This window comes from Rhea pennata, chromosome 5 (assembly GCF_028389875.1).
Source record: "Rhea pennata isolate bPtePen1 chromosome 5, bPtePen1.pri, whole genome shotgun sequence".
Taxonomy (NCBI): domain Eukaryota; kingdom Metazoa; phylum Chordata; class Aves; order Rheiformes; family Rheidae; genus Rhea; species Rhea pennata.
In genome coordinates this window covers 66,751,554-66,772,772 of record NC_084667.1, presented here as the reverse complement: position 1 = coordinate 66,772,772, position 21,219 = coordinate 66,751,554, and the positions used below count along the sequence as shown (strand labels likewise).

General features: G+C 40.0%; 1 protein-coding gene across 1 annotated transcript; it reads left to right on the top strand.

Moving 5' to 3' along the window:
- Positions 1-1,710: 1,710 nt before the first annotated feature.
- On the top strand, positions 1,711-20,555 carry STYX (serine/threonine/tyrosine interacting protein). Its single transcript, XM_062576371.1, has 11 exons — positions 1,711-2,001; positions 12,317-12,349; positions 13,269-13,322; positions 14,322-14,419; positions 15,140-15,200; positions 16,851-16,887; positions 17,394-17,433; positions 17,519-17,569; positions 18,203-18,275; positions 19,206-19,299; positions 20,043-20,555. Exons 1-11 carry the CDS (start codon positions 1,945-1,947, stop codon positions 20,114-20,116), a joined length of 672 nt encoding a protein of 223 aa, XP_062432355.1. The 5' UTR covers positions 1,711-1,944; the 3' UTR covers positions 20,117-20,555.
- The last annotated feature ends 664 nt before the right edge of the window (positions 20,556-21,219 follow it).

Sequence of the window (21,219 nt, the reverse complement as noted above, 5' to 3'; positions counted from 1 at the left end):
GGCTACTTCTAATTATCCTAATTTGATTACTCTGGGTATGCTCAGCTGACAGACAAGTACATTAGATTAACTCTAGACTTACCAGGAAACAGTTTTAACGGTATCTTCCTGGCAATTTTAAAAGGCATGCCTGCATTTCAGTCCCCATCAACTACACCATGAGACAAAATAGAGGTAGCTTAAGATACAGAACACTTACGATGGGACAAGCAGCAACATTTTGATGTGTTTATGTAAGCTGATGGCTATTACAGGTTTCCTTTTCTCAGACTAGTAGAAAATTTTCGTGTCATGATTGTATCAGGAGTGTAAGACGCAAGTTTTGCTTTTCCATAAAGTGCTTGTGAATGCAGCTCATGTAGGGCTGCTGCTTGTGTACTTGGAACTAGTTAGGAGATTCAAAAAAAAAAAAAAGTTAACCTCTGAACTGAATCTCTGATATAAAAAAATGAGCTTTACTTATTACAATATTCTGGAGAAGGATGAACAATCACAGCAATGTTTATTGATGCACTGGAGTTGGTTATAACTAATTTCTGAAGTTTAAACCGTAAGCGAATGTTACAAATACCACCCTTACTCCTATTCTGGAGGCCGACTAGAGGAACGAACGACTTCTTACTCTCTTACCTTTTACTCTAGTACTCTCTACAAGGAAATGAGCCAACAAGCAAAATGTTTGAATAGTTTGAGAATAATGTCTTGAGAGTCCAAGGGAGCACAGGATCCTAGGCAGTGTTGAAAAACAGAGAAACGGGTTCCTGCTCCAAGAACATCCCTGAGTGCCATGAGAGAAGATTTGGTCTTACCAAATCTTACATAGGTGAGGACAGCCAGAGAGCGCCCGAAAGCTGCAGTGACCCCATTGCCTGGCAAGATATGCCAACAGCCTGCCTATAAAGTGTTTTATTTTTTTCCACAGTTGCCAATGAGGTCAAAGTTTTGTGTGCAAGGAGGGGGATAAGCTTGTTAATGTTTACAGGGAGAGTAAGCACAAATTAGAAAATGGGCCTGTTTTCAGGGTCTGCCAAAAATCGACTAGGCTGAGGCAGACACCTGGGCGACGGTGGACAGTGCAGTAACTAGTCACAAAAAGAGCAAATGGTTTCCTAAGGAAGAGATTAAAAAAAAAAAAAAGAGAGAGAGAATTTAAAAAAGCGTGGCCCTGCTAATTTGTGAGCAGCCCTTCGTACAGGTAGAGCGTGTGTGACAAGCCCTCCCGAGAGCCACGTGGCTGGAGAGGTCCCGCTGCCCGGAGCGCTGCGAGCGTCCTGTGGAGCACCCGAGCTGAGTTTTTGTAGAGATTTTTTTTTTTTTTTTTTTTTTTTTTGGGGGGGGGGGAGCTGCGATGGAGCCTGATCCCGGCCTGAGTGGAGGCTCTCCCACAGGAGCCCCTCCACAGCCAGAGCGAGGGTGCTCACAGGCACGATAGCAGCAAAACGGGCTTCTCGGGTGGGGGGGGAAATGGGGCGTTTTAATTCGGATTTTAACGACTGGATTAATGAATTCAGAGGCTTTTGGCCGGAAAAGAGCTGGCTGCGGGCGGCCGCGCCGCGGGCAGACGCGCCCTCGCCACAGCGCGCAGCGCCGCGACCGTTAGCGCCGGGCGCGCGCGCGCGGCCGGGCCCCGCCCCCCGCGCCGTTGGCGGCGCCGCCCCCGCGCGCGGCGGCCGTTGGGGCGGGGCGGAGGCGCCGCCGCCGCCGCTGGAGCGGAGCCCGGGGGCGGCGGCGGGAGGAGGAGGAGGAGGAGGAGGAGAAGGGAAGAGGCGGCAGCAGCAGCAGCAGCAGCGGCAGCAGCATGGCCGCCGGGCGCGAGCGGCTGAGCGCGCCGCCGCCTCCTCCGCCGCCTCCTCCCGCCGCCGCCGCTCCCGAGCCGGAGCCCGCGGGCCCGTTGCCCAAATAGCCGCCCGGCCCGGCACTGCCCCGCCCGGAGAGCGCCCGGCCATGGAGCTCGCCAAGCCGGCCTTCCCCGCGCTGCCGCAGGCCAAAGAGGACTCGGAGGTGAGCGGCCGCGGCGCGGGCAGCGGCGGAGCCGCCTCACCGCCCGCCCGCCGCGCCGCGCCGGCCTCGTGCGCGGGGTGGTGGGGGGGGGGGGGCCGCGTGGCGCCGCGCCCCCGTCCCGTGGGGAGGGCGCGGGGAGGGGGGAGGCTGCTCCACGCCGCCGCCGCCTCTCTCCCGCGGGGGCAGAGCCCACCCGGCGCCTGCGGCCTTGCCCCCCGCCCGCCCGCCCTCAGAGCTGCCGCCCCCCCTCCTCCCCCGGGCTTCTGCTCGCCCTCGGCCGCTCCCCGCTGGAGCTTGCTGCCCCTCGCGCCGCCCCCCCCCCCCCCCCCGGCCCGGCCGCGCGGGCGTCGCTGGTGGGACCCCGCGGGCTCCGCTCTGAGGAACTCCAGCGGGCGCCCGCGCGTCCCCGCCCGAGCAGTTGGCGCCTGCCGGCCCTTAGGTGCTCGGGCAGCGATCCGGCGCGCTGGGGCGGCTTGTGCGCGAGAGCCGCGGCGGCGGCGGCGCCCGTTGGGGCAGGCGGCGGCGGCGGCTCGGGCGGAGCCGCGCCCGGTGCGGTGCCGGAGCGGCCGGGCCCGGCCGGTGTCCGGTTCCTGGACGTGGCGCGGCTCCTCCGCCTGGCCCTGGCTGCCGGCGGTGCGTTCGCACGTGTCCCGCAGCCGTAAGTGGGCCGCTCCGACAGCGGCAAACGCCTAACGCAAAACGTCACGGTGTCGCGTGGGAAGCCGATAGTATCTGAGGCCTTCGGAGTTCTGTGGATTGTTGCATATTCCATAAACACCAGTGTTTAGTTCAATTCTGATAGAATTACTGTGAATGCTTTTATAAATGTTTCTAGTAAGGTATCAGAAATACTTCAATCTTTCCTTTTTAATTATCTGTTTTTATTAATTTGGTATGTTCTTCAGGGTTACAAAGATATTTACAAATAGTCTTAGCTGTTTTTAAGAAGTTGTAATCAGTTTGTGTTTGAAGATAAACTAATAGCTGACAAGCTGGTACATACATTTTTTTCTTTTTCTTTCTTTTCTCTACTTTTTTTTTTCTTAAGATCTTGTTCTTTCTGGAGAACTCAATTATATTATCTACAGTTACTTCTGAAAATGGTTAACTAAATTAGCCTGGGTAGCTTTTCAATCCTGTGTATAACCAGAACAGATTTAAAGGAGTGGGCAGTTAAAATACTTTTAAAAACAAAGTCACTGCCAATCTTACAAGTCTTGGTTGATTAAAACTGAAATTATAATACAATGTCCTTCAAGGGGTGAATTTTAGTTTTTATTGTTTTCAAGCTGACTGTATTGATCATACAATATTATATAATGTTAGGACAGTAAATGCTACAAGAACATAGTGGAGATTTTTCAAGGAATACATTTACAAACTGTAAGTTATTTTTTTCATCACCTTAAACTTGTGTCTGGCCTGCTCTGAATGCTCTATAATTGCAGTATTCTGGGGGAAGCAGAAAACTTGCAACCAGCATGCAAATGTCCAAGTTCTTGCAGAGCTTACTTTTTAAGCGTAGGTTAAGAAACTTCAGCCTAAGAGTTATTTGATATGAAGTCCAATGCTTAAATAGATTCTTTGGAAAAGCAAATTAAGGAAACTAAAATATTTTTGCCCCAAAATGTAGTTATTCAGGGAAAACTGGAAGATCATCCTTTGTGCGTTGTCATGAGGGGACTCTTCATTGAGTACTCCCTCATGTTATTAAAAGACGTTCAGTTATGCATGATTTAATACTCTCTTGGTAGATCTGATTTCAAAATATTGCTATATTTAAAAAGGTGAGATGGAGAGAAAGTTGGGAGGTTGTGTGCCTGTTTCTCTTCTTGATGTAGGCTGCTCAAGAATAAACACAAATTCATGGTTAGTTTAAGACAATCTAATTGCCCTCCCACAACTCTTTCTTGGGCTGATGCTAGCAACCATGTGGCCACTTAAATTATTTGGGGAAGAGCCAAGTTGGTGAGCTGATCTGTTTGGCTGTACAGCTTCATAGTTCATACTTACGAACTCATACCAGCCTAGTACTGGCACAAGGAAAAGTAAGAGTGGGCAAAGCTATCCATTGGGTGTGACAGTACAGCCTGCAGTTAGACTGCAGAAACATACTGTAGATACAGAAGTAAGTTTTCTGGTCTGTAGGCTGCTTGCAACCTCTGCATTCCATAAATAGCATTAAAAATTGCTGGACTCTTAAGCCGCCGGCCTTGATTAAAGGCACCTTTTTAGAGCTTGTGGAACTGTTAAGAAACACAGATAAATTTTACTTGCTGGAGAGACTTGTGCATACCTTCTTTTTATTCTAATCTGATACTATCTCCAGAACTGATGGACTGGAAGCTCTTCTGAGAACTTTCAGTGGCGTGGGTCACTTTTAAATGTACATAAAGTACAGAAAAAGATAAAATTTGTTTGGGGGGGTGCAGCCATGTTTGCTGTAGGTCGTGCACAGACCGACATTCTGCAAGCATCTGCCACACATCGACACAAGCGTGTGTCAGTGCTGGCTTGTAGTACTTCCTCTAATCCATTCTCATGTGCTGACTGCAGTCTTGGTAAACTGCTCAGTTTTGCAACATGAGCTAATGAAGTCTGGGATAAACAAGCTTCTGTCTTTCATTTGTAAGTCTGCAGCGACTAAAAGTTGAACTGCTCTTCCCAGCTCCTTATGCCTTTTAGATTTTTCTGCTCTTAGTTTTTGGATACCCAAAAACTAATTCATGGTTCTTGTAATGTTTTTTGCTAGATGCTATGAATGTTGGTAAGCTGCAAGCTGTAAGTGTGGTTATGTTATAGGCTGGTGATGGTGTGTCAAAGCCTTATGAACAATATTGATCATATGTGCTATGAAAGTACTCATATTCCAAGCTTTACATTTTCTAGTTACTGTAAGAATAAAAATGGATTTAGGATGTATTTGTGTGCAAGTGGGCTAAGTAAACTAGCATTCATGATCTATTGGGAATTTTGTAGGATTCTTGGTGGGCTTTGTAGTGGAATTATCAGCTTATTGACTAAATAGTCATATTTCCTTTTTATTATGCATGTAAACAGAGTTTACTTTCTTTAGCAGGTGATTTGTAAATCAACCTTCATTTCTTATCAGTTATATGTAGTCTAAAAGACTGACTAACTTTTGACTGCTTTTTTTTTTTTAAACCAGCTACAATAATGCTGTCCATCTATGGTGGAACAAATTTCTTAAGCTTTTTCACTCTTACCTTTGATATGAAACACAAATAACTTGCTTCACAAAAATAGTGATTCCGCTTGTCTACAGATTCTTTAAAATACGTAGGAGGCCTATATTATAATATATGTTCTACCTGCCCACAGAAGCGTAGGGCAAGGAAGATTTAAAACAACTGCTGCATCATGCTGGGAAGATGTAAATCTATTGACAGATTTTGATCCTGACTCTGTGGGATATTATCAAAATACTTTGCATGTATCAGAAGAAGTGCAGTGCAGCAGCTGAGGGAGAGTAGCCTTTTCAGGAGCAATTAACTTATGCCTTGCATCCATGAGAAGGCTGTGGAGGGGAATGGGAGTTTGCCCAGACATGAAGGCTGCTCACGACTGGAACAGTTTGCAGAACTGGGGACTGAAAGCCTAGAGTTATTCTGAATGGGGATTGTAAGAAGGACTTTGAGGTTCCTTGGCTGTCTCAGTAGAGCCCAAATCACCAGGCTGTATTTACAAAAAGCATGTAAAAAAGCATTTTTATACCACTTAAAATAATCTTTAAATAATAAATAAAATAATAAAGTAATCTGAATGCAAATTTTGTCTGACAGTTATCAGTAAAGTTTGTTCATTTGTACTCATTCTACAAATTTTTCATAAAAAGTGAATCAGCAAGGCCTATTACCGTAGAACAGCTTTGGGGTGAATGCAGAAGTACCGATAGAAACTTTTCAGAAAAGTCTCAGCTTCTCTGCAAGTCACCCATGTAAAACAAACAGTGCTAAAAATCTAGCAGTTCTGCCACTTGGCTCTGTGCTTAATATAAGCTGAAGAATTCTGCTGTCCCTACTTTATCATTCTTTAATGAAAACCTGTACTGATGATTGTGTGCACTAAAACTGGTATTTAACAAGGTAGTAGAAGTGTATTTTGGACCAAAGTTACAGGATGGGACATACAGGAAAGAAATGCATCTTATCTACATTATGTTTCTCTATGTCCATTTAGTCTACCTCTTTTCCTTTCCCCCCCCCCCCTTTTTATTTTTTTGTTTGTGTGTGTGTGTGTGTATGGTTTGTGTTCCTCTTTGGTAAAATAACCTCTATTTTCCTGATTGTACACTTCTTCCTTCCTCTGTGTGCTCTGTCATTCCCACCTGCTATTGTTCTTTTTTCCACCTTCCTGCTTTTGTATTTCTTTGTTTTCTTAAAGGCAAAACTGTTTCTGTGATAAGGACTTTCCACTGGACAAGTACACTTCAAAAATACACAGAGAATGCACTGCTAAACACTGCTTCCTAGCCTATGTCTACCATTGTAGAGGCTGCCTGACTTGACATTTACAGCAAAACCCCTCTCATAGCTGGCTTCACCAAAAGAAATAGCTTTACCTGTCCTGCCACCCATACAGTGCTGCTGCTGTGTTTGTACTAGTGCTTGTCTGACCCTACAGGGAGCTGGCACGGGGAGCCGACTTGATAGACGACCACCTATGCCAAAAAAAAAAAAAGTTATTTTTTGACAATTACAGTTTTCTGAGCTGGATGAGCTTGATGGTTAGACAAATGCCAGGGGTGCATAAATGTGTGAGTGGGACTTTGTCCTTTAATCAGCCACTATTTTGGGTCAGCAGTAATGACAAAACCCATCCTAATGCTCTTTTAGTATAGCGCTCTCATCCTTAGTGGCATGCCTGCATCTCAAATAAAGTGACTTCTATGATTAAAAATGGTTTTAATTGTTCATATAGCTGCACGAGGACTTCCATCTGAAAAGAAAATTAAGGTAGTGTTTTTTTTCTTTTACACTTTATAACTGGTGTTACTGTACCCAGGAATGTGAAGCATGACTGAAACTGAAGATACAGCCTTGCATTTCATCCTTGCTTGTGCTTATTTTGAATCCCTTAAAGTTGCACACAAAACAGTGATAGATGTGATAGGTTTCAGTAATATTCATGTTTTTTTGAATAAGTTTTCAGGCCTTCATTTAACTTGGAGTCTTATTTAAAGATTGAAAATTAACTCGTTCTATTACTACTTTGACATTTTGTGCTTTTTTGATAATTTAAATTCATCTAGTTACAGCAATGGGCTTTATAAAGTGTAATAAAATTATTGTCCAGGTTTTTAATGAACCGTTGCAAGGCTTCATTGTAACTAGCTAGAATAAGAAGAGTTGCAGAGGAAGGGGGTTCTAGATGGGAAGTGGTGAAAGAACAAACCTCAGCCTTGAAGAGCTGCAGTGAGGTACTGGCCTATAAAACTGTCAAGAGTAGTCTTAGAAGAAAATGGAATACAAGATCTTGGGAGAGTTAGTGCATTTTTATGTTATCAACTCTCCATCACCACATTATACTTTCCCTCCCGACATAAAGTGTTAATCGAACTTTACTTTTTAAATATAGTACTTCAGGTCAAGTATTCTGGATGGTGACATTAGAATCTTGGAATGCAAAAGGCTAAGGACACATCGGCATTTGTGATAGGAGTTGGAGAGGCTGTGAATTTAGATCTTGGATAAAGCAGAATGAAATTAGAAATGAATTATAGCTGCACCGAGGAAACAGCCATGAAGGAGCTTTTGTTAGTATAGTATAGATGGTTTTTCTAGGTTTGTTGGACTGTATGAGGTGAGAGCTTTTTCCAGGTGGCTTGTCTAAAATCCTTTCAAAAACAAGATGTGATTGCATTTCGTATTGCAGGTTTGACTTAAAACTTCTTGTAATTAAGCAGGATGACCATCTAGTTACAAGGTCAGGACCTATCCGTGTTCTGAGTTATAGGCTGCCAAGGGAGATGGTAGTAATGTTGACAGTTAATACAATCATGTTCTCTGACTGTTCTGGTATAATACTTAGTAGCTGCAACTTTATTTTCCTTCATAGAGCAGTAGGAAGTTACAGACAAGAGATCAGTGAGAGCAGATAAAGTAGCTGAAGCAGTTCAGTGGAATGGGTGGTTATCATTGCCTTAAAAGTTGTTTTGAGCTTTGGCTTAACAACTTGTGAAATAATGTTTCAAACTTGGGACATAGGCTGAGAGTTTTATAGCTTATATAAATATTTCACTAGATATGGAAAAAATTTAAATCTGAGAATTCTAGCAACCCTAGATTTTTATTTGAGGTACATGATAAACGATTAATCATGCAGAAGTCTTCTTTGAAGGATTAGATGAGAAGAGGAATCTGTTCAGAGAGGTAGGCGATGCCATTCATCAACAAAAGAACTCTTAGTATTGGGAGAGAGTCAGGATCCTGGAGTGGTCAAGAAGCTTTGCTGGGAGTTGCACAGAGCTTTATAAAAGGAAATGGGTAATGATCTTGAATAGCCAGGATGGAGTCATTGGAGAGCATGATTGATGTCCCGTGATACAGAGGAGACAGGAGGCAGCAACTAAGTCTAAAAAGGATACATATTGATGTTGAATTCTCCTTTCTGCTTTAATTGCTGATTTGACTTATTTTACCATTCCCCCCCCCCCCCCAGTATTTTTGAGAGCTTCCTTCGTCTAAGGTAGCTTGTGTCTTGCAAGCTCACTAATAAGGCAGTGGGAGTTTAGCCATAATAATGAAGGTACATTACTGTGGATTGCCTCTCAACAAAGACCGTCTGGAATACACATTGTATATGTGGAAATCAGATGGGTCTTTAAGCCTCAACTGCCAGTTTTGAACCAGCTAAGGGATGTCACATGTATATCCATTTGACTGTATACTGTCTAGTGAAGATGTGCAGGCTGCAAAAGGTAGATTGTGTTGCTGTGTTTGAAACCATGGTCTTTGCTTGATGATAAACCCCAATGTTGGACCTGCTAAAAACAAATTAAAAAAATACATGTTATGGAAGTCCTAGTCAAGGTCACATTTTAGAAATAGTCCAAATGAACGTGCCTGTCTACATGTCTCTGTAGAATGTCTAGATTTTTACCCTTCTACTGTTCTTTCTCAGAAGAACAGATACTTTGCCACCAGTTATGGTTATTTTGATTGTATTTTGCCATGGCTGTAACTCTTGTTGAGGATGTACTTGTAGTTTGGATATTGTGGTGGTGTTTATTACCTTCTTTATAGTGTAGAAAAGATCTCAGAACTTGCAGTAGCCTATTGTACCTTGGTATCTTCAGCTTGTTTCACCTAGAGATTAACTGTAGGTAAGGAAGAGAGGGCTTTGAAACACACTTCATTGCCTTTTCTCATGCTAATCACTTGATATAGAGACAGTAGTTAAATTAAATGCCAGGGACAATCTACATATTTCACGTGAACAACTGCAGATACATGTTGTGAATGCACTTAGTAAAAACAGCTGAGGTATCTTAAACTTCTCCATTAGAGAATCCCAGTGTAGTCTGAGAAAATCTGTCAGAGGTTAGCAGTTTCTCTTTAAAGATTTTTTGTGTTCTCTCTCGTTACTTTTGTTTTATAACTATTGGAGATTACTTCTTCCAGTGAATTGTCTCTTAGCTTTTTAGAACTGTCCCAATACTTTGCAGTGAGTAGTGCTGTTACTGTATCCAGCTCTAATGTCATCACTTGTTTTCTTAGCAAAATTTATGTATTCAGTCTGATGAAAGGTGAAAATTTCTGTCATTATTTGGTTGCTGAGTGCTTCAGACAGTGTGGAAAACATGGTTGATGGATGCATTCCTTAAAATGAAACCTCTGTTTGGGTTCAGGTTATGTTAATGGCTTTCTCTTTTCACATAGTTTTGCATAAAATTTGAATAAAATTGCGTTCTTAGTTTTAAAAGCTTTGAAGGCCTGCAAGAAGATCACCAGAATTGTTCTTTCATCATTTTGTGTACTTGCATGAAGAAAACATTTAATCTGAGATATTGTCTCAGATATTTGTTTTGCAAAGTAAATCCCATTGGAGACTGTTCCTTTTAGCTCCGGACATTAGTTTTCAAAGTTCTTCAAGAAGCTAATATTGACCTTTTTTAAACCAGAACATCTGTGACATCTGTTTTTCGGGGAGGGGGTTTGGTTTTCCGTTGGACTGTGTACTGCTGAATTCTTGCCTATTTATCTTGCACAGTTTACAGCTGCTGTGAGTAACCCAATTTCTGGCTTAAAATATTCCTTTCAACTGCATTATTAATGTAGTGTTAAGTCCCTTGACCAAGAACAGATGAATTTGTTTGTTTTCGTTAAGTTCCAGATTAAGAGTCTAAATTCTACAAGTATATAAATAGAGTAATAAACCTACTTAAGCACTTGGGTACTTCTAGAGTATAGCTTAAGCTTTTCAGCATTTATTCCTTGTAATACTGTTTTTATATTTGGGCAAAACGGGGATTTTCTTGCCTTTTGTAGAGTAAATTATGTTTTTGTATAAATAGAGGGATGACATGATTAAGTTAAAATGATCTTAGGTTGATCTTCAAAGGATGCAGTTCTTAAGTATCGTGCTTTTGTCACAGGATTTTTGCTGTCTATTACCAATAACTCTTGATTATTGCAGTTGGAACCTGCACAAATAACTTAGTTACCTCTCAGTATGTTTAACAAAGACCATTTAAGAAGATTTTTCCCCCTCTTTGTGCTACTTTTCCCGTAGGATTCAAAGAATTGTTTTGAATGGCTTAATGTTTGCTTTCTCAGAAATGCTGTCCCAGATTCAATTCAAGTGGTTTCCAGAGTAACTCTACTGATAGTAAGATCCCTTCTAATTCCACTACCAAGAGTCCGTCCAAACTTGCTGAGTGTCTGTGTGTGTTTGTCAGGGGAAGCATTGGATTTCTTTTTGTGCATCCAACTAAAAGGGGGCTGTATCAATGTGAAGTTGATACTGTGAGTACAGCTGCAGGTGCTCACACTGACAGTGTTGAAGTTTAAGAGCCTGGATCTTTCCTGCTATAACTGTAGCCTTGCTTCAGAGGTGGCATATTTAGAGTTTAACTTCCTCGTGGCTTTGAGGAGATAGGAACATCAGCAAGAGTAACATAAGGAAAAGCTTGTTTGTTTGTTTGTTTTTTTTCTCTGAGCTACTAGCATGTCTTTGGAGGAAGAATCAACAAAGTTATGTAAATAAATGAGCTATATGTATGCAACCTGTTTAATTTGTATTTGACTATTCCAGCTTTTTTTCTTCAAGTTGGTAACTGTGATCTTGGATAAAACTCCTTCTCATGTATGGATCAAAGAATGAATAAGAGCTTGTAAATAGAGGATAGCAGGAGTTGTAAAGAAGGAAGGACAGGAATAGAATCTGCCTAAAGATTTTTGTGTTTAGCTTTGGCAGCTCTGTAAAATGGAGCAAGGGGTGAAACCACTGATCCTGGCATTTATTTTGGGCTGTTTTGATGAATTTAGTTTGCTGAAAATTGGCTTTTTCTGAGTGGTGAACAATCAGACTTGTGGTCCTTTGGAAGTGTGTGATATGCTAGCCATAAATTAATTGATAAGGGATATTACACCCCTGTGAAAGAAAGCAAATGTATGCATTTACTGTACAAAGATCCTTCCTGATGTAATTGTCTAAGATGCAGAGAAGTGGCAATGTGAATTTTATGACTTGTCCCGAAATTAAATTGATACTCTGTTAATGTGGAACTTAAATTTCTAGACCTTTTAAAACTAAATCCTGAGTATTCAGAATGAAATAGTTTGAATATATGAAGTGTGATAGTGTGGATTTTAGGGGAGTTGCTTGCTATACTTGCTATCTTGCAAATGTCTCTTTCTTGCAATTGTCTTTCTGATCACATTCAGAAGTCGTTTATTTGCCTCCATGGCTAATAGATAATGTTTTATTTATTTATTTATTTATTTTACTTTGGTTTTTCTGTAGAGTTTCTATGCAGAAAGCTAATATGTGAATTTACAACACACTGGCTATTCTGCACAAGCTTCCTCACTGATGCTCAAAGTACTTCAGGGTTTTTTTGCCCATTGGCTTTCAAAACAGACTAAGCTGCCTTGCACTTCAGGGTTACTGGTATCTGTGTTGAGGGTTCATAGTAAGCATTTGCAATGTGCCTGTTAAGCAGTAAGGTAACTTGTACAATCTACAGAAAATGGATTTTCGTAATAGAACAGGCACATGTGGATCTTTCTGTGAAATTGACTTTCCTTTTGTATGTGTGTGCATATATATTTATATTTTATTTTATTTTAAGGATTGGACCTATCCCATGAGGAGAGAGATGCAGGTATGGCACACTTTGGTTTCTTTTCATTTGAGCAAAAAAAACCCAGTGGTGCATTCAGTAAGAAAAATAAACTCCCCTACAAAAGAGCTGGTACCTGAATCAAACTTCAGATGTCAGGTATCAGGCATCACTGTGGAAGAGAGCAAAGAGAAATTTAATTGTTCCCAAACATGCCTCAAATGCAGGTGAGCTAGTTCCGGAGATGGCAGGAGCTTTGTATAGCAAGGGGTTTTAGTGGGGAGGGGGGAAGAGTTGCTGGTTAGAACAAAGGCATGGATCTCTGTTGTGCAAGTACTCCCCCCCCCTCCCAAAAAAAAAAAGGCATTTGATGAGTCTTGTGCTTTTCCCTCAGAATCCCTCAAATGCATTATTTTGTCTTCAAGAATGTTTTTAAGAGATAGTCGCTAAAAAATATTGGAGCTTTGCTTTTGGACTTAAATTTTGTTAGATGTTCTCAAGTAGGAGCCCTGAACAGCTATAACTTTCATATCATGTCAGCTAAATTTTCTGCTCAGGATAAGATCTTTAGATGTACCTGACTTTAACGATGGAGAGAGAACTAGTTAAAAATGAGTATTTTTCTATTATTAGCGTAGAGCTAGCTGACTTACTGTGTGCGTATCAGGTAACGAGTTCCTTTGAAGCCCGTATTTGTCCTGGGGCTGAGTAAGGTGTGGCAATCTAACCTGAACTTAATCCAAGTAATTTCTGTTCCAAAATAAGATCTCTTACACAAAGATCATGTTTCTTTTATTCTGCCAAATCGATTTTCCCTTGCCTTGTTATAAATGACACTTGATATCATGTCTCTCACTAACATGCAAATTACTTGTTTCCATGGCCATAGTTTGGGTTGAGTGCAATGTATTATTTTAAATAATTTTGAGTTGGTATTGAATATCTATTTTTTCCACACTAGGAAATTTTACCTGGGTTATTTTTAGGCCCATATTCTTCAGCTATGAAAAGCAAGGTATGATTTTTATTTTTTTCTTCTGTTTTCGAAATAGTCTCTCATAAGAACACTTTGCTGTGGTGATTTATTACTGTGGGGAATATGTTCAAGTGTATGCATATGTCTTTATACCTGTAATTTGGTCACAACTGTTAATAAAATCCTCTAGCATCTCTCACTCCATTTTGATCAAAGTAATATATTATGCATTTATGGGATGGTTCCTTTAGCCCAAAGGATAATCTGACTGGGCCAGGTATCTAAGGCCTCCCTCTTTCCAGAGTGGGTCTGAACTGCCCCATCCCTCTATTACGTGGTGGTCAGTTGACGCTTACTTAACTATCATGCAAGCTAGAGAGTTACTTGGGGGGGGGGGGGGGAACCCTGGTTGTTTGTTAAAACTGTTCACTAGCTGTTCATTAAAACTGTGAATTTTATAGTTAATCTTAAATAATTTTTCTTAGAAAAAAGTAAATATCTGAGATGTGAACACTACTGGTGCAGGCAATCTGTTTCATTTACTAAAAGTGTTACAAGGTAAATCAAACCTGGGCAGTTATGTCTGTGTAGTAAAATAATTTGAGCAGTGCTTGACTTTATTGTGTATGCAACCTGTTTCTTTGCATCTACAAGTTTACATCACAGTTTAAATGATCTGACCTTCCGTGGTGTAATTCCAGCAAGAATTCAATGCTAGCTGAAAATTACTACAACAAGGAGGAACTTGCAATTTCAGAAGATCTGAAATGTGGGCAGAGACAAACAAGTTTGCTAAATGTCATCTTTGTTGATTTTTTTTTTTTTAATCATTGTTAGAATTTTTTTTTTTTCTTGTAACCCCTAATGGTTGTGTGTTGTCCTTTTTGGAAAGACAACGTTTGCATATCAGAAAACTAGCCCCAACTTTCCTTGAGAATTCATCTAATCCTATTGTATATTTAAGTATAGCTTTTATTTTTATTACTCTGTAATTCAGTTGATTCTATAGTTAAACTTGACTTTTTCTTTTTCTCCCAGCTACCTACACTTCAGAAACATGGAATAACCCATGTAATATGCATACGGCAAAACATTGAAGCAAATTTTATTAAACCGAACTTCCAACAGTTATTTAGGTGAGAAATGAACATAACATTCAAAACTATGAACAATGATTGTCTTTCTTTTAAAAGTCTAGTTTTGTATTAGCAATATTTTTTTGCTAATGTTCTTCCCAAGTATTTTCATATCAAAATTGTCAAATTGTTTGAAAAAAAAAATAAGGTATTGAAAAGACTCTTGAATCCAAACCATAAAGTATGTTCATCCTGCTAAATTCTAGACATGAGCAATTCCACAAAATGAGAAACATCCTTTAGTTTACGGTAGTTGTTGTCACTCATTAAATTGTTCGTTCTGAGTACAGTTTGTCCTGTTAAAAGCACTTGTCACTAACTTGATCAGAAAATTTTCATCTCTGAAAAAGCTGCCAGAAAAGCCCCAGAAAAGAGTACTGGCCCATATTTATATATTGATGTTGAGAATGTGAGTATATGACATACAACTTTCAAACACAGATGGGTGCTGTAGCATAGCACTTCTGGGTTTCTTCTGGATTCTTGCTAGGAGTGTTGGTGGATACCCTCACTTACTTCCTCGCTTCCCTTTATCACAGCTGAGGAGGTGGCTTCCTTGCAGTAGTTGTGGAGCCCGGAATGGAAAGTGAAGCCATGTGGGCAGTGTTGACTTCTTTATTGAAGCTTGAGCACTGTAGCAGGATGCAGTTGCCTGCACACGTAGATGTGGTGGCAACATCCAGTGTTGTTGTGTACTCATAGTAATTGTTTTCATTGCAGGTATTTAGTCTTGGATATTGCAGATAATCCAGTGGAAAATATAATACGATTTTTCCCTATGGTAAGTATTTATGTATTAACGTGAATGAATTGGGAGTGAAGTTGTCCAGTAAGAAAATTTTTCTGAACTGACAGATACAAAGTTTCAAATCTGGGATGCCCAAGCTGAGGCACCTTAAGAGTTCTCAGCCCTGCCACGTGTGTGCTAAGTAGCAGGGTGGGTTATCTCAACTCTGCCTCGCTTTCTAGGCTTACAGAAAGGACTTATACAACACTGCTCTCACAGACTATTTGTTACTGCTTTTTTCTCCTCTCCTTTATTTCTGAACACTCAGGTCATGGGAGAATGCCAATTATTTTGAAACGTCTTGGCCTGTAGGAGACTTTGTTTTTCCTTCTCTCAATGGAAAATGGAAACTAGTTGATGGAATTTAAGTTTTACAGCATCTGGAAGCATGTGTTTACTATAGAAGACTTAAAATAACTAACTTAAACAGTATCCATTACATACTGAAATTTGGAAGCAGAATAAACCCTTAGTTTTGAGCTATGATTTTGTACTTTTAGATTAGTTTGCAACAGAGCTCAAGCATTTTGTTCCTTCCTACACTCAAAAAATCCAAAATTCTTCTGACCTCGCTATATGTATCAGAGGTAGTCATGTATGTTTTTACAGAAGAGGAAGGCAAGTTAGTTAATGGTCTCCTGCATCCCTGAAGTATAATGCCTTTTGATTGAACAACATCCTTTGCAAGTCTTGTGGTTACTAACATGGTAGTAGCTCTGTATTGGCTCTTTGAGCCCAGTGTGAGTGTTGTCGTGTTGTCCCCCCCCCCCCCCCCCCCCCCCAAAAAAAAAGAAAGAAATCTAGCTTTTGCTTTTTGTCTGATCTGCTGTTTCAACACTTTAACATAATTGTCTCTTCTATATGTGCTGCTCTGTTATGAGTGTTTTCCATTTCTTTGTATTGTTACATCTGATAGTTGTCCTACCATCAATATCAGCTTTCTTACCAGTGACTTCAGATATTGAGTTTCCTTTTTTTGTTTTTGGGGTGTCTTTTTCTTACCTCTCTCTCTACAAGAAGAGATTCTATATTTCCAACCACTTCTGTGTCTATCAAGGCTCTTCTGTGCTGTAATGCCTAAGTATTTGAAAGAAGCAGCTGAAAACAGAGAAGATCCAGCAGGATTTGGTCCATCAATACCTAGCATTATTTCAGAGAGCTCACTTGATCATGTCTCATTTTATAGAGTGATTAGACCTATTTCTATAATGGAAAATATCCTTAGAGAACTTTCAGGAAGATTTAAGACTACCATTATCCATGCTGCGGTCTGGACCGTGTCAGTGTTATTCGCCCCTTCTCCTTGCCGCCCTTCCAAGCTATTAGGCAAAGATGTTTGGATGTTACTTTAATTATAGTGTAGTAACTGGTTATGTTAGGATTGTAAATAACACACAAAGCAGATCTTAATGCCTTTTGGAAATTAAATGTGTCCGGCTTCACGCTACTTTTCCCTGACAATTTTATGGATAGTTAGAAGTACAAAAGAAATCTTAAGTGTTTTTACAGACTTAGACATTTCTACTGTATGAAGTGAGTTATTGTTGCTTTACATGGAGACTGTTATTCTACCAGATTTAAATGCAAGTGGCAATATCATCTAGAATTTTCTGAAACTGAGTCTTTAATTTTTTTTCTTTTTAGACTAAAGAATTTATTGATGGAAGTTTACAGAGTGGAGGTAAAGTCAGATCTACTTTTTTCCTTCATCTGCTAATATAGTGTTGTTAATGCTTTAAAAATTTAGTGGTATGTATCAGACGTTCTTAAGTACAAGATCTTAAATTTCGATGTTTATTTTGGTTGACTTGAACCATGTTATGCAAGTTGAGGGCAAAGTATTCTTTCCTTTTGCCTCAAACTGGATGACAAAACCCTTTGTCTTTTTCTTCTCTTTTAACTATGATCTGTGCATGAGTTTTGTCCCTTCTCTAATGAAGGGATGTAAATCTGCGTTGTGGTCCTAGGAATACAGATTTTGTTAAAATCCTTAGAGGAGCAGGAATCCATGCTTCTGTATCCCAGGGCAGTGATGGACAGAATCTAGTTACACTTCACTGTAGATTACTAAGATGTACCTATTGTTCCCCAGAAAGTATCTTGATAGTGCATGGCTGTTCATAAGAAGGAGAAACTTAAAACATTTTTTTTTCTAGTCTACACAAGTAGCTTTTTTTTTCTCCTCAGGAAAAGTTCTTGTCCATGGAAATGCAGGGATTTCTAGAAGGTAGGAGACTATGCTTTTTGCTTTTTCTATTTTTGAAACCATGAGAGTATATTTTTTTTTCTATTTTTTTTCTATTTCTTTTCAGTGCTGCCTTAGTTATTGCATACATAATGGAAACGTTTGGGGTGAAGTACAGGTAAGAAAAGAATGTGAACATTACGTGGTCTTGTAGTTAACCGCTTGTCTGAAAAGGCTGAAGTACGAGAGTGTTTAACAGATAAGACTGATCCATCTGTAGGTACTAACTTTTAAATTCGAGTGGCTTAAGTAAATAGTTTTGGAGAGAATGTATACACTTCCATATTGTAGCATAAGCCTGTTGTTACCTATTGAAATTGAGTCACCACTTTCCACAAGGCAAACTTTGCCATTTCTGTTTAGCAAGGGTTTGTTCATACCCTTTCTTGAAGCAATAGGTACCTGCTGCTAGTGGAAACAGGATGCTGGTCTAGAAATGTTGATGCCATGCTGTAAAACTCCGTGTACTGGAGGCCCCAAGAGGTTGTTGTTAAGTAGTGTGTTGAAAACAAGCCAGCGAGCTGAGGATTTCAGGTGGGCAAATAGTATGTTACAACTATGTAACAACATAATGTTACAACAAAATTCCTGTTTTGCCCCAACAGTGTGTTACACAGACTAGTTTCAGGGAGCTCTTAAAGGCTGTATATTTTCTAAGAACTGGTAATCAGAAGAAAAATTCATGCAACCATAGAGACTTGTCGGAGTCTGTTTTCCGCTGAAATGTTTTCTCTCTCCCTGTTTTCTTAAGGGATGCATTTACTTATGTTCAAGAAAGAAGATTCTGTATTAATCCTAATGCTGGATTTGTCCATCAACTTCAGGTGACCTTTTTTTTTTCTTTTTCTTTTTTTTCCTTTTTCTGGTCATAATCCAAAAGCAATTTCAATCATCTTGCTACAAAACAGCCATTTCTACTTAGGCTTGAGGTATGTTGTAAAAGGATGCTTCAAATTTCAGAAATCATAGTAGAGGTTGGGAGGAAGAAGAGTTGTGTATCTTAGCTCATTAGACTTGAGTTTTAGAAAAGGAAATCAAGGAATGGAGGAGAAGTGAAAATCCTGTTTGTGCAATGGCTAAGAGGCTCTGAAGTAGTCTACTGGTGGCTAAGAAAACCTTAAAGAGGCTGTGGTGTGCATTGAGATGCTTCTTGGCAGTTGAATTCGTAGATGATGATAACATTCATAGGTTTGAAAAAGCAAATTGTCATGAAGTTGTTTTATCACTGTATTTCGTGAGTCTATTAGGGGAATGGCGGGTAAACTTGAGGATAATGTGCTGAAACAGATTTGCAACGTCTCCAGTACATTACTTGGCTGGTGATAAGATGATTGGAATCTCCTGAGGTGTGTGTGGGGGTTTTGTTTTGTTTGTTTGTGTATTTTAGCATCTCCTTTTGAGGAGGAATTTGTAGTTCTGAATGTGTGACGTGTCAGTAGGACACAGCTTCAAGACTGCGGCTTTTTTTTTTTTTTAAACTGTTTGATTTGCCTGCTGGAAAAAACAATGAGTTCTCTAAACATTCTGACACATTTTTTTTTAATGAAAAAAAAAAATCATTAGCCTTTGTTTTCTTCTCTGCTCTGTCCTCCTGACACTTTGTTGTTCTTGTCAGAATAGTATCTACTTTCAAATCTGTGCTTTCCTGTAAGATACCTTCTAATCTGTCCTACTGAATTTTCCAAATTAGTCCTTTTTACTCCTTAAAGTACTGTACCAATTCAATAGCAATATTTATCATCAAACCTTTTCAGGAATATGAAGCCATCTATCTAGCAAAATTAACCATCCAGATGATGTCACCACTGCAGCTGGAGAGATCTCTTTCTGTCTCGCCTGGTACTACAGGTGAGAAGCCACTTACCTGTTTTGTGATACTATCTGTCTCCTTGAAAAAGGAAGTAGCTGAACTTGATCTTATAAGATGATTTTTCTCACTCCATAAGTAAACCTGCAGTGGTAGCAGCAAATCTCAAAGTTTTGCTAAAGAAATGGCTCTGGTTAGTGTACAAATCTTCCAAACTTCAGAGTGGATTACTTAAATGTTCAGTTCTCCCCTATGTGTACTTATTTCCATAGTATGCTGTGGAAAGACCATGCTTCTCCCTATCCTTCAAAAGTTTCAGGTTCTCTGCAGGAATCAAGAGGCACAGGTTGTAAGGACAGCAATTATGTTATGAACACTAACTGCTTAAAAATAAAGCAGTTGCTTTTGAAGAAGGTTCTGCTGTGTGCCTAAACAAGTAGGAAAGGGATTAGGGTATGTAGAAAACATTACTGTGATCACTTGTAAAACAAGTGTACCAGTAGCAACCCCTTCTAAAGGTGAGTGAAAATGGAGCCTGGGGGGAGATGTGAAGAAGTCAGTGAAATGGATGGGTACTTAGAAATTTATTTTCCTTATGCAGAAGTACAGGGGAGAAAGTGTGCAACTGGCTGGGAAAAATCCTGTCCCAAAAGCTGAATGGTTTAAAAAGGTAGACTTCTTTGGAAGAAGAGTGCAACAAAAACTGCCCTGTAGCTCTGCTCAGAGCTGCTGCTTATCATAGCTGATGTTTTCAGGTGTATTCTTTTCCCTTTTCCTTTTGTAGGAAGTTTAAAGCGAATGCATGAGGAGGATGAAGAACTTGGAAACATGCAAGTGGCAGCAGCACAGAATGGATGATATCTGAGGACACCATTTGTATTGTCAATTCCTGCCAAGCAAGGTGAAGAGAACTGGGGGAAAAGAACTAATAATGCAAAATGAACACACACACACACAAACACAGCTTCTTTACAATTACATGTTGCTTTCAGATGTAAGTCTGCCTCTGCAACACACTAAGCAACATTTTTAAGATGTTGGACTTCTTGAATGAATAGATGGCACTGATTGTTTTACTCCTTTTTTACACTTTACAGTTTTATTCTAAACCAAGATTTTTTGGACTTGCAAAGAGGTATTATTGCAATAATGCACTTTTCATACTTGAAATTTCTTTATTTGTATGATATAAAGTTATTACTTTAAACAAAATGCAAGCTGGGGGGATTTGTTTATAAAGTTATTTGTGTAATTTATAACAAGAGACTTTAGTAAAGAAAAAGTTTGCTAAAATTCACTTTGTTCTCAGTGTATATTATGACCTTGCTCTTCCAAGTGTGGCTTTGTCAACAGTAGTGCATAGTGCAGTTTGTAATCAGCATTGGTCTGATTAGTATTAACTCTTTACCATGTTAGAAAACCTCATTATATACTGAATTGTTTTGAGACTGACATTCTGAGGCTGATTCAAGAGAGAATACTGTTCTAAGAAGCTCTACCTCTTTCAGTCAAATTAATTTACTTTACCAGAGTACTGCTTAATTATTTAATAACATAATCATGCACTAAATTAATACAGAAGGCAGCTACAAATTTAACACACATTAAAACTGAAATCTTTCAGCCTGTTTTAAAAAGCAGTTTGTTAAATCAGGTATCAGATGATTTAAGAAGTTAGTTAAACATGCCAGTATGGTCCAACTGTCTACTAGAATACTGCATCTTCAAACTGGTATTGGAAAAATATTTCCTAATGTAGGACAGCATTTGCATCATTTGAGGTAAAAATTGGGTTAGTATTTGAAAACTGAGGCCCAAAGCACCAGCCATAGTAATATCAAGAACAAAAGGATTCACCTCAGCTCCTCTGAAGCATTAGTCAGTTAAGGCCACAAACTTACCAATGCTTCAGAGTTGCCAGATTGGGTATTGTCAACGCATTTCATGCAGCTTTAACTCTT